Source organism: Macaca mulatta, chromosome 3 (genome assembly GCF_049350105.2).
Source record: "Macaca mulatta isolate MMU2019108-1 chromosome 3, T2T-MMU8v2.0, whole genome shotgun sequence".
Taxonomy (NCBI): Eukaryota; Metazoa; Chordata; class Mammalia; order Primates; family Cercopithecidae; genus Macaca; species Macaca mulatta.
The window spans coordinates 17,334,919-17,348,237 of NC_133408.1; the positions used below are offsets into that span (position 1 = coordinate 17,334,919).

General features: G+C 38.9%; 1 protein-coding gene across 14 annotated transcripts in view; it reads left to right on the top strand.

Moving 5' to 3' along the window:
* The first annotated feature begins 2,634 nt into the window (after positions 1–2,634).
* Positions 2,635–13,319, top strand: part of LOC114676711 (claudin-17) — an 89,843-nt gene continuing 79,158 nt past the window's right edge. For 3 of the 14 annotated variants that reach the window (XM_077997917.1, XM_077997916.1, XM_077997918.1), the window contains exons 1-2: positions 2,910–3,892; positions 9,316–9,364. In XM_077997917.1, coding sequence (XP_077854043.1) covers positions 3,154–3,828 — 675 coding nt within the window. In that variant the 5' untranslated portion in view covers positions 2,910–3,153 and the 3' untranslated portion in view covers positions 3,829–3,892; positions 9,316–9,364. Of the gene's footprint in view, positions 7,658–9,315; positions 9,465–10,676; positions 11,074–11,165; positions 13,143–13,319 lie in introns of those variants that run through there. The other 11 variants (XM_077997913.1, XM_077997921.1, XM_077997923.1 and 8 more) reach the window with 11 other exon arrangements.

Below are 13,319 nucleotides of genomic sequence, written 5' to 3' on the forward strand. Positions count from 1 at the left end.
CCAAGAAGTCTGTAACATTTCTAGGAAGGTTTTCGTGGATCACATGATGACTAAAGGCCGATTTCAATGTGTATAGCAGTGGGAAATGTGAGAGAGGACCAAAAGTTGTGTAGAGACACATGGCAAGGAATACAGATCTGGCAAGATGGATTTTTATTTTATTATTTTTATTTATTTCTATTATATTTTTATAATTTCAACTTTTATTTTACAATAAAATAAAAGTTACTATAGAGGCTGAAGCAGGAGAATCATTTGAACACTGGAGGTGGAGGTTGCACATGTGTAAGTCGTTTACTGATGCTGAGATCTGGGTGTGAATGATCCCATCACCTAGATAGCGAGCATAGTACCCAGTCGTTGGCTTTTCAACCCTTATCTCCCTCTTCCCTTCCCTCTCTAGTAGTCCCCAGTGTCTGTTGCTGCCATCTTTATCTCCAAGTGTCCCTGATGTTTAGCTCTCACTTATAGGTGAAAACATGCGAGATTTGGTTTTCTGTTTCTGTATTAATTCACTTAGTATAATGGCCTCCAGCTGCATCCATGTTGCTGTAAATGACAGGATATAATTATTTTATATGGCTGCATAGTATTCCATGATGTATACATTCCAAGATGGAGTTTTAAAATAGAAGAAAATTGAGTATGTTTATTTTCTAGGGGACTCCTCAAAGAGAGGGAGAAGGTGTCAGTGCAATGAAAGGAGGAAGTGATCAATAGAGCAAGTCCCACTGAGGAGGTAGAAGGGGATGAGATTCATAGAAAGGTTGGAGAGGAAAGCAGTATCTTCCCCTAAATACAAAGGAGAGAAAGTTAAAATGTTTTTAACAATCGGCTTTGTCTGTGAGAGGCAAAGACCAAGAACTCCTACGTTATTTATGTTTTTCAGGTTATTCATTTCTTGGGGGTTGGGAATAGGGTCTCACTCTGTTGCCCAGGCTGGAGTGCAGTAAAGCAATCACAGTTCACTGCAGTTTTGACCTCCCAGGCTCAAGCAATCCTCCCACTTCAGCCTCCCGAGTAGCTGAGACTGCAGGCGTTTGCCACCACATCCAGCTAATTTTTATTTTTTTGTAGAAACACAGTGTCACTATTTGCCTAGGCTGGCCTCAAACTCCTGGGCTCAAAAAATCCTCCTGCCTCAGCCTCCCAAAGTGTTGTGATTATAGATGGGAGCCACTATACCCAGCCTCAGATTTTTATATTTAAACAAACGTATGTTTTCACTTATAATACAGACAATATGCTCTAGCTGATGAGAAAGCAAATAATTGGAAAAAAATGTTGGAAACTTCCAGGACAAAATGAGCATAGCAATACATCTGAGATAGAATGAGGAAGAGGAACTAGAATGAGGAAGAGGAACTAGAATGAGGAAGAAGACCCAGAAGTAACAAGTCAGTGTAATGCTGGAAAATCCTGTCAGGGAGGGAATGGTTAAGCCTATGTCTCAGTAACCATGAACAAAGGGCCAAGGAAACCCTTCATCCAATCTGGTGTTGGGAAACTGTTAACAACACAGAAGTCATCTGTTTGCTCAATGATTCACATTCCTTAGAGAGGGAGTTCTCAGACCAATCATCTTGAAAACTCAATGGTTTTCACATTCATGAAGTCAGTGAATGGACTCTAAATCTGGTTGCCATTGGACCACCCATTAAATCTTTGGCCTGTAACTGATTGAGATGGAGGACATTTTGCAAACCGTGATGTCTCCCACCTGGAGTGTGGTTGGCGTTCTTGCTTTGGAGTCATTTTCATCCTTACAATAGATCCCTTGCCAGTGGGATGTAAAAGGAAAAGGAAAAAGGTCCACTTTTCCCACACGAAGCCCCCCACTGCCTCTAGGGAGTGGCAGGAAAGTGGCAGTCAAAAGTTACAACTTGACTTAAATTTTGAAATAATCTCAACTGAATTTTTCTTCCTTTGAAAACCATTTGAAAAACTGTAGATAGTGCCACATTTCCACTAGGTTTAGTCCCACTTATATGAAAAGATTGAAAAAGTAATCTCTCCTTCCTATTTTTGAATCAGACTAGACAGAGAAAGTAAGCATAGTGAGTTACAGACCTGGGCTTGTTCCCGGATCAGGTGCCACATGGCTTGTCTCAGCCAAACACTTTGCACACCTTCCGTTCATCTGGCAAATAAGGGTGTTAAGTTTGATGGCCTTGACGATAACTTCCAGCACTAAAATGTTCTCTAGCGTCTAAATTTCAAGTGACTGCATAGCCAATTTCAAGGGCCACTTTTATATTTTTCCACAAAAATGAAAGGTACGTGTTTGGCCTTAATAAATGTGATCTATTTCAAGCTGCCATTGAAGAAACACTGAATGAAAGTTTCCATACTAAACATTACTTAACAGAGAGAGGTGTTACTTAACAGTTAAAGTAATAATTAACAGTTCATTCAAATTAATTATAAGGAATACTTCTCTGTTTTCTTCTTTTCTGGATCTTAAGCGTAAACTATGAAATGTGAATTTCTTGCTTAGGGCTCCTCCTAAGTATCAATAGTTTTCGTGTGTCTTGAAACTAATACGTAAACATTTCTGCATATCGAGGTATCTTTATTAAAGCCAGAATTGATTACCATCTTAAGGAAAAGTGGCTTACACTAGAATAAAGTAATAGTTTAAAGTCCAAAATGTTTTTTAATTACTCTCCAATAAACTGACAAGGTTTTGGCATTGTCTTCAGCTGTGCCTTAACACATATATTTATACTTTTATATCAGAGTGATTTTTTACACAGGAAGTTTCAGCTCTGTAATTAGCAATTCACAATGGAAACTTTGACACTTAATTACAGCATTGCTAAGACAATAATAATGTGAGAAATCCTAAAGCTGAATGCAGTATTTCTTGACACACCCCTAGCTACCTTCTTATTGGCTGGGAAACAATTATATATGACTAGTAAATAATCCATAGAGAAATGAATGTGTATGAAAAAAGGCAACATGCATTTACAACAGGTACTTCTAGTTAGGCCAAGTTCAGTCACAGCCACTGATTTGGACTAAAATGATATGGGCAGCAGCCAAGGAGAACATCATCAAAGACTTCTCTAGACTCAAGAGCCTTCCACGTTCTACATCTTGAGCATCTTCTACCACTCCGAATTGGACTAGTCTTCAAAGTAAAAGGCAATGGCATTTTATCCCTTGCAAATTGCTGGGCTGGTTCTTGGGTTCCTTGGCATGGTGGGGACTCTTGCCACGACGCTTCTGCCTCAGTGGAGAGTATCAGCTTTTGTTGGCAGCAACATTATTGTCTTTGAGAGGCTCTGGGAAGGGCTCTGGATGAACTGCATCCGACAAGCCAGGGCCCGGTTGCAATGCAAGTTCTATAGTTCATTGTTGGCTCTTCCGCCTGTCCTGGAAACAGCCCGGGCACTCATGTGTGTGGCTGTTGCTCTCTCCTTGATCGCCCTACTTATTGGCATCTGTGGCATGAAGCAAGTCCAGTGCACGGGCTCTAATGAGAGGGCCAAAGCATATCTTCTGGGAACTTCAGGAGTCCTCTTCATCCTGACGGGCATCTTCGTTCTGATTCCGGTGAGCTGGACAGCCAATGTAATCATCAGAGATTTCTACAACCCAGCTGTCCACATAGGTCAGAAACGAGAGCTGGGAGCAGCACTTTTCCTTGGCTGGGCAAGCGCTGCTGTCCTCTTCATTGGAGGCGGTCTGCTTTGTGGATTTTGCTGCTGCAACAGAAAGAAGCAAAGGTACAGATATCCAGTGCCTGGCCACTGTGTGCCACACACAGATAAGCGAAGAAACATGAAAATGCCTAGTAATACCTCCACCAGTTATGTCTAATGCCTGCTTTTGGCTCCAAGTGTGGACTATGGTCAATGTTTGTTATAAAGTCCTGCTAGAAACTGTAAGTATGTGAGGCAGGAGAACTTGCTTTATGTCTAGATTTAAATTGATATGAAAGTTTCAATTTGTTACTGGTAGGAAAACTTGGACATTCTGACTTCAGGTGTATTAAATGCATTTACTATTGTTGGACTCAATCGCTGTTCCAATGTTCATATTCTAAATGTAAGTATACCCATAATCATTATCAAGTGCACAATGATGGACTACTAGTTTTTGACCATCATATTTTATCTGATAAGAATCAAAATTTGAAATCGATATTCTATAACAATAAAACATATACCTATTCTAAAATGTAAGCTATTATTTTTCCTCTACATTGTTTCTTGTACTACACACTAACAACTAAATGATGACCTTTTTCAAAAGATTATCATGGAAAATTGTAGATATCAAACAATAATTTTTAGTTGAAAATGTCAAAACATGAAAATGTCCATCTAATGAAAGACTTTGTTCCTTTAGGAACTCACACAATTACAATTAGACACTTTAGTGAAAAGGGAGCTCTGATTTATCTTAGGACAATTAAGAAGACAGATTTTAAGGTCTCTAATTTATACAGTTAAACTTGCCTAGAATCACTGTTTAAAGGAAAATAATTTATAAATGAAAAATAATATTTTTCATAGCCTATCATCTGTACTTCAAGCAAACAGAAGCATCTATCTTGATAAGACACATCAATGGAAGGCTATTAACACTCAATTCTTATCTAGAGGTTATACGGTCCCAATTAGAGAATTGCAGTTGGGGCATTGAAGGGAATGGTTTCTATTCTTTGTTTTATTCTTTAGTCATTGCACAGGTACAAACATGCTAAGCAATTCGAAGAATTAAGGTTATGATTCAGACAAGTAGTCAGGCTAAGTTAAATACCTTTTTTGTATTCTCTACTAAACAAATAGGTATGGTGAAAATATTTTTGTTTTGCTTGAATTACATGCACAATTTTCTCAATACTTCATTTCCCATGTGTACATATCAATATCAGGGTTAAAAGTGTGGTGGATCATGTGGGGTAAGAGTGAGTGGGGAGTGTTTATGAGGCAAGACCACCTGTATGGGTTGCTTCTGAATAGCTTTTACATCTTGTGAATCAATCAATTTTTGTATGTTCAGTTTTAACTCTTCAAATATTGTGCTTATTTTGTAATAAAAATGTATTTAATTTTGAGCATATAATTGCAATGAGAAGCCTGAATTTGCTCACCAAATATTTATTGCATCTTCATCCTTATTATAATGAAATAAAATAGATTACAATGATTTTGATATATTTAGCTGTGGGGTCAATTAGAATAAATTTCTGTCCTCACAAGATCACCTAGTAACTCTGAAACATTAAATCAGGGATAACTCAAGCCTGGATGTTAATATCCAACCTTCACTCCATTCTACAAACCACCAGCAAGATGTCAGTAGGTGAAGCCCCTGGTAATATAAAACTGTATTTAAAACACTGGTAATATTAAATGATAAGATCACACAAGTATAAATATCTTCAAAGATTAGCAATAAAAATAAGAAAAACAGTGATTAAGATGAATTTTTCTTAAGATTGATTTTTTTTAATCAGACTTGATTCAGAAAGGCCTAATATTGGGTATGTTGGAAAAGAGTCATTTTTCTTTTACAGTCAAATAAGTAAGCCATCTAGACAAGCAAGATATATACCTAAAAGTTGCCATAGAATCATTTTTCTTACCTTTTTGCTCACCTAGAAGTAATTAGCTTTACAAGAATGGATTCCTCAGCCTAAACGGGGAAGTATGTTATTCTGCTAGCCAGTAGGTCAAAGAGTAAAAAGGTATAACACTTGGTGCAATTATAAGATAATATTAGCTATTGAATATGTGGCAACATTTCAGGAACTACGTTTTTTGTTGCTTGCCCTTCCATTAATCAATGTGTAGCTTTAGAAAGATTATTTTTCCCTGTTCCACTCTGCTGTAGTATTTTTCCAATTACACCAAAAATAAATTTTACTAATTTTCCATGAACTTAAAGATGCATGAAGAGTGCATATTTCCTACTACAAACCCAAGCGTGCACGACATTTATCTTTATTTTCTAAAATATAATTGAAGTTCAACTTCTTGAGTACTTGCTCACATATTATACAGTTGTTAGGATCTTATGCAGGGCTAAACAGTGTTCCATGGTGGTTTCTGGGATGAGTCCATGACCATCAGTCCCTGCAGGTGTTTGAGAAGATGTCTATTTTATCTGCCCACAGAGTCTTTGTGGGCTTCTTAGCTCTGTCGATTCTGTCATACTTGGCCATTAATTGTTTTGACTCTTGTTCTGGGTTGCTTGAATCAGTAGATTTCAACCCTGGCGGTATGTTAGAATCGCTTAGGGAACTTTGAAAAATACCAGTATAGCTGGTGTTGAGATGATCCATGGCACCATTTTCCAGAGTCTTATCCGGGAACCTGACCTGCTATCCACAAGCAGTGGTAGAGAAAATGGCTACTTCCCAATAAAATGTTTTTAATGTCACCTCTGTAACCCTTCTTCTTCTTCCCCACTGTCAAGAACCTTGTACAATTTCATAAAGGTTTTCAGAAGCAAAATGCATAGGCTGCTTTTGCCTTCCATTTTTCTACATACTCAGTGAAATGCTTTGCTGACCACCTTCTGGAATGGGGACCAAAGCAAAGGGGGAAAATGTAAGGAGGGGAAATAGTTAACGTCACAAAATATTATTTAATCACACGTGGTTAAAGATGTTTTAAGAGAGTGTAGTTTACAAATTTAATGAAATGCATACCAATAATATTTTTCATTTGTAAAAATTCTTGCTATATTTAAAAGCATTTTGTTAAACTGTTTTGATCTTTGTAACCACTGTGTGCTATAGAAAGTATAGATATTGTTACCAAAACATGCCCAGTAAAAGAACTGAGACATACAAGGTTATCTGACTCGGCCAAAGTCACACAGCTAACATACAGAAATCAAGAATTCAACAACAGGACTAAGTTGTTATTTAATAATAATTTGAGGAATGATTAAAAAACAGTATACATAGAGTACAATGGTTTGAGGGTTTAACTGCTATGCATCCCCTCTTCCCGCAGAGAGGAGATGAAACTATGAAATTCAGAAATGTAAAGGCAGTTACTGAGTTTTAAGTATGAAAAGCACAGATTCTTAGGAGATCATGGGCCAAGAATAACATGGTTACCTTTAAGATTAAGAGTATAAAATGATTTCCTTGGCTGAAGGTATAATAGTAAGGAGCAGAGTTTAGAGGGTCTAGATATCAGTGTGTCCCTGGGAGGAGCCTGGTGGCCACTCCCTAATTCAGTTCCTGGGGACTGGGGCATAGGGGAATAATAAACTCTCAGACGGGTTCGAGAATACAAGGGCAGAAACGATCTGTGTCCTGACTCAGGCGGAGCTGAGGATGTCGACAAAGTATTCCCTGTGACCTCACAGTGCTGGAGGATAAGGGACGTCTCTGTGATGCACTTAGTCTGACAGCCTAAAAGATAATCTTGCCAAGTTCCCTGCAACTGGAACACTGTGGGAGCAGGAGAACATTTCCTACCCACCCGAGAGGGGCACAGAGCATGCCAGACCCAAAAATGTCTAGTGACTGGGACTAAGTGAGACACAACAGTCATGCGCATGGACGAGCGGGTGGCCCACCCATGCCTGTGTGCCTCCAGATCCGCTCCTTCACTCCTCTGTCTAATCTGTATCCTATGGAGCTTGATGCTTACGGCTGGGCAGTGTGTGGCAAGAGCTTGAGGTAAGAGTGGTCCTCCCTAGGTACAGGCAATAGGAGGTGGCTCTCTCTGTAAATAATAGAAAAGCAATAATAAAACCTACTAAATAGTGGTTCTGTTCTTTATTATCTTCACATGCTGACCTTTCTAATTAATGTTAGTGATAAAGCACTTGATCAAAACAAGTAAACAATGTAATTTCTTGAGGTAAGTTCCCAAACAATCATTGTGATTACTCTTCGGAGAGGTAGGTAGTATTACGGGCTTAAGTGTGCCTTCCTCCCCCATTTATATGTTAAAGATCTCACCCCTGCATAAATGAAACTGCAGCCGTATTTGGAGATAGGGTCTTTATAGAGGTAATTAGGTTAAAATAAAATTATTAAGGTAGGATAGTAGATATGACTGGTGTTCTTATAAAAACATGAGGAAATTTGGACATAGACAGAGAAAAGGTGATGTGGAGACACATAGTGAGAAAATAGTCATCTATAGGCTAGAGAAAAAGGCTTGGAACAGCTTCTTCCCTCACAACCTTCAGAAGGAACTAACCCTGTGGACACCTTGATCTCAGAATTCTAACTTCTAGCGTGGTGAGACTATAAATCTCTGTTGCTTTAAGCCGTATAGTTTGTGATATGGGAGCCCTAGCAAAGTAAGATAGACTGGTGGATAGGTAGATAAATAGATAGTAGGTACATAGAGAGACATATAATTAATAGATGACAGATATATGATATATGGATAATATTGAGACAGTTGATGGATTGATAGATGAGAGATCATGATAATGATTGATAGATACTAGAGGATTAGATAGGCAGATAGATGATAGATAAAGAGATGTCATCTGCGATACAAGTGAATAGACAGAAGATGCCATCTACACTACCGTGCACCCTGACACACGTGGACTTGGTTTCATGGGTCTGTTGCAAAGTTGAAGGGTTTTCTCTCAGATTCCAATTCAGCAAGGCACGGTTTTCAAATAATTTTTCTCCAGCCATTCTGTTTTACTGTTTTAATTTTTTAAAATACAAATAAAACCCTCCAGTCATGATAAAATGACAGAGTTCTGTTCTGTTTCCATGTCTTTGCAATTTCTGTGCCACCGAAATGGGAGGCATAGGTTATACGCTAGCTAGCTCGAGTGATTCTAACCTGTATGAACTCACTGGAATTTCTTCAGAGTAATGTCTATAAAAATGATTATTAAAGTATAGATAATAAAAATGTGTTAACTTGAAGCTTATTGCTGGAAAAAAACATCTCTTACAGAGGAGTGGTATATTTGCTCCAAAAGTCAAGTATACTAGATACGCTACCGAGGCTGGTTTTCCCAAGATCCTCTGTTCAGCTGCCACCAGCTAGGTGAGAGATTGGAGGACAGAGGCAGAGGGGACTATAACCTTTCCACCCTCCAGCTCTATCAGAAGGGCCCAGCTGAAGCCCAGGTTCTGCCTTTTGCCAAGTGAACCCCATCTCCTGGGTCTGCAATACTGCCTTTTCCTTCATCATCTGGGAATCGCAGCTTTCTGCTGTTGTTGGTATACGGGAGTTTCCAGGGTCCTCTCCTCGGTTTCACAACTCTCCCCGTAACCTGTGTAAGCAAATCCCTCTATTAAATTCCACTGATTTTAATATCTAGAATAATTTTGGTTTTCCTGGTTTTATTTGACAGATACAACTGAAAATCATCCTGAAATGGGGGCTTCTCAGCAGAATCCAAGGTGAACAACTGAAAATTTTAAATATCGTATCAATGACTTGGTTTGACACGGGCCCACAGAACTTAGATTCAACCCTGGGAAAATTTTGCACCCTCAGAGGGTAAGACGAAGTTTATCTGACATGTAGGCTTGAAACAAAAATTAAGTTCAGTGTTTAAAAAATGTTTAGTAATTGCATGCCAAAACTCTACACACAGGAGATGAGAACTGTTTGCTGAGAAAATGAATGATTGATGAATCAATGAAGAAAGAAAGTAATAAGCAAACCATAATATGAAGTACCTTATCTAGGGAAAATCAGAAGTTCAGTTCCTAACTAGGTCTAAGGAGTTTTGTGTTTTTAGTATTCTTTTAGCAGGATTATTTCCAAGAAAATAGCTAATGGACAAATACTGCCCATTAAGAAAGTGTTGATGACAAAATGTGATACAAAAAATATCTTTAGGTCTGAATTCACATTACAATTAGTAAAGCTTGGAATTGGCTAGTAAAAGTGACTAGCAAAATATTAAGTAAAAAGTAAATTATGAAATGGACATGACTATAGCAAAATGGCTAAAACTCCTACCACCATAAAGATGTATCAGACATTTTATCATGGTAGGGCTGCTTGAGGGACAAAGAATGCTTTTCTCAGGGAATAAATACCCCCATACACACTGAATAACTAGGTTAATTGTGGGTGTGGGTTTGCCGGAAAGAAATTTGTCCAACAGATTCTCAGAAAATAAATAGATGGCATATAATAAGGGAGAATTAAAAGTGTAGAGGCCGGGCGCAGTGGCTCAAGCCTATAATCCCAGCACTTTGGGAGGCCGAGACGGGCGGATCACGAGGTCAGGAGATCAAGACCATCCTGGCGAACACGGTGAAACCCCGTCTCTACTAAAAAAATACAAAAAACTAGCCAGGCGAGGTGGCGGGCGCCTGTAGTCCCAGCTACTCGGGAGGCTGAGGCGGGAGAATGGCATGAACTTGCGGGGCGGAGCTTGCAGTGAGCTGAGATCCGGCCAATGCACTCCAGCCTGGGCGACAGAGCAAGACTCCGTCTCAAAAAAAAAAAAAAAAAAAGTATAAATAGAGGGTACAACCAGAAAACAGGGCAAACAAACAAAAAAGGGAGAGAGGAGAGACTGCAGTGATTGAAAGAGAGGATTTCAGTGAGTACAGAGGAGGTAAAAGGGACATTCAGGTTTACCATGAGGAAAATAATTCTTAGAGCACTGGTATTTAACTGGTAGTGAATATTGTCAGAAGCACTGGAGACAACACTGCCATGTATAAAGCCCGTTTTCCATTCCCTCCTCCCTAGAACTGACAACTTGGTCAGAATCATACAATTGTGAGATTGAAAAGGATCATGGAGGAAACTGAGGCCAAGAGCAGTTAAGCCTGTCCGGCTAACTCCTCCCCACCTCCATCTAGGCCTCACTGCATTCATCAGACATTATCCAGACGGAAATCAGCCTATCTCAGGAAAGACCTGCCCTTCAGCTTTTCACTCACCTTCTTTTGCATCAACGATTACTCCTCTTCTCTAGTCCCTCAACCTCAACTTGAACTCAGACCTATTACCTTCCAGCTTTGAGCTGCCATTTATATTGCATTCTGCACCTCCTGAAATGCCCTCCATCTTTACTTCTCTAAAAAAGTCAGATTCATTAAGGTTGTCAACATTTGTTTCAATAAACTTGTTACTATTTTTCAAATCTTTCTTAATTTTTTTCCTTACATTATTATAGAGAATTCTTTTCTTTCGGATGTTGGAAGATGTATTTTTTTGTTGTTGTTCCTTCCCTAGGTCACATATATACTTACTTCCTTTGAGAACTCACTCGTTCCTGTTATTTCAACTGCCAGTAATCGGCAAATGGCTTAGCAGAAAGAGCCCTGGACTGGGAGATTTGAGTTCATTATGTGGCTCTTTCAACCAACCTGAACTTCAGCTTTCTCATCTACAGAGTGTGGAAAGGGATAAACATTTCCAACATACAATACTTGCTCGTTAACTAGACATATATATTGTGTGTATATATACATAAGTTAAATTTCATATAAATAAACTACACACATATAGAGAGAGAGTATTTATTCTCATTATTACTCTTCTTTTATGGTTAAAAAAAAAAAAAACCGATGCTCAAAGAGGTTATATAACCTTTCCAGGGATACACAGCAAGGTCACTGCACCTACCAGCCGTCATGAGGCATCTTGAAAGAGCGTGCTGTCTTCTGTGTAGCACTCTTTCTCCCCATATAAGGGTAGTAACCAGTCTCTCTACCTGGAAGGGCTACTGTAAGGATAAAATGAGGCAGTGCCTGTGAAAGTACTTTAATCATAAGGCATTATGTAAATGGAAAATATAATTACTATTATTATCTCCCAGCAATCCAGGTTTTAAGCACTTTATAGTTCTCTTGCTTTCTCTATCCACAGAGCATTTCACTTGGGTGCCCTTTTGGCCTTAAACTTTAGCAAAAGTAATATTCATTATGTTTTTCTAAGCTTAACATTTTATCAGTTTTTCTTTACCTTTGTAACTGTCGCAATTCATTTAGTCTTCTAAGACACAGATGACGGTATGTAGATACTGGCTTAGCTCCTGTTTTCCTGGAATAATAATTAATAGCACTCTCTTTTTCTCTCAAAAATCCAATTTTGGATGATAAATCATGTGTTCACCTAACATCTCTTTAGATGCTTCCTGCTATGGTTCTTATCTTCTCTATTCTTGCTCATTATGCTCTAAAACATTGCTGAACACCTATTCCTTTCCTATTTACACTCACAACTTTAACCCAATGGCTAATTGCCTGGCTAACTGAGACAGACCTTTTTCCCCTCTTCTTATCTTGTGAATCCCTCTCTTCCATGTTTCATATAGAGAAGCATGGATTCTCACCTCCAACCGTGGTTATCATCATTTCACTTCCTTTATTAGCGCCCACAGGCTTTTTGATATACTTTCAATTATCTTTTACCTCTCTTTTTCTTCTTCAACTCCCTCTTTACAATGATACATGACTACTTTGTGTATATACAACGGTGCTCAAGTTGTCTCATGTCCCATCAATCACACATGTTTACCTGAAATCTGAAGCATACTTTGGTGGCTTCATTGCTTTCCTAAGCCCTGCCTTCTCCAAACCACCCTCCATCACCCTATCTCCTCTATTTTGATAGACTATACATAGTTACTAATCATTTGCAGTTTCTTCTATCAGGAGGTGGAGTCTACTGCTGCAGACCTAGAATCAGGGCTGGCCCCAATAGAGTGCAAAGGAAACTTTCTAACTTGTAATGCTCCTGCCATGTTATTAATCCAGACTATGCTGATGGAGGATAAGAGGTCAGGTTAAGAGAGACCCATTCTTTTAAGCCGTCTGATATGGATATGGTTTGGCTGTGTCCCCACCCAAATCTCATCTTGAATTGTAGTTCCCATGATCCCCACATGTCATAAGAGGGACCCAGTGGGAGGTAATTGAATCATGGGAGCAGTTACCTCCATGCTGTTCTTGTGATAATGAGTGCGTTCTCATGAAATCTTATGATTTTACAAAGAGTAGTTCCCCTGAACATGCTCTCTTGCCTGCCACCATGTATCACATATCTTTGCTCCTCCTTCACCTTCTGCCATGATTGTGAGGCCTCTCCAGCCATGTCGAACTGAGTCCATTAAACTTTCTCTTTATAAATTACCCAGTCTTGGATATGTCCTTATAGCAGTGTGAGAACGGACTAATACACCATGTCAGTCATTCCAGCAATCTCACGTGAGGTCCCTGACATATGAGTGAGCCCTGTCAAACCGTTTGGAGCAGAGAGAAGCCATCCTAGCTGACCCCAAGCCAAATTATTCCCTCATAGAATTCTGAGCAAATATTATAAATGTTGCTTAAAACTTTTTCAAATTGACTTTATTTCAGTCATCCCTTAATATTACTATCTATA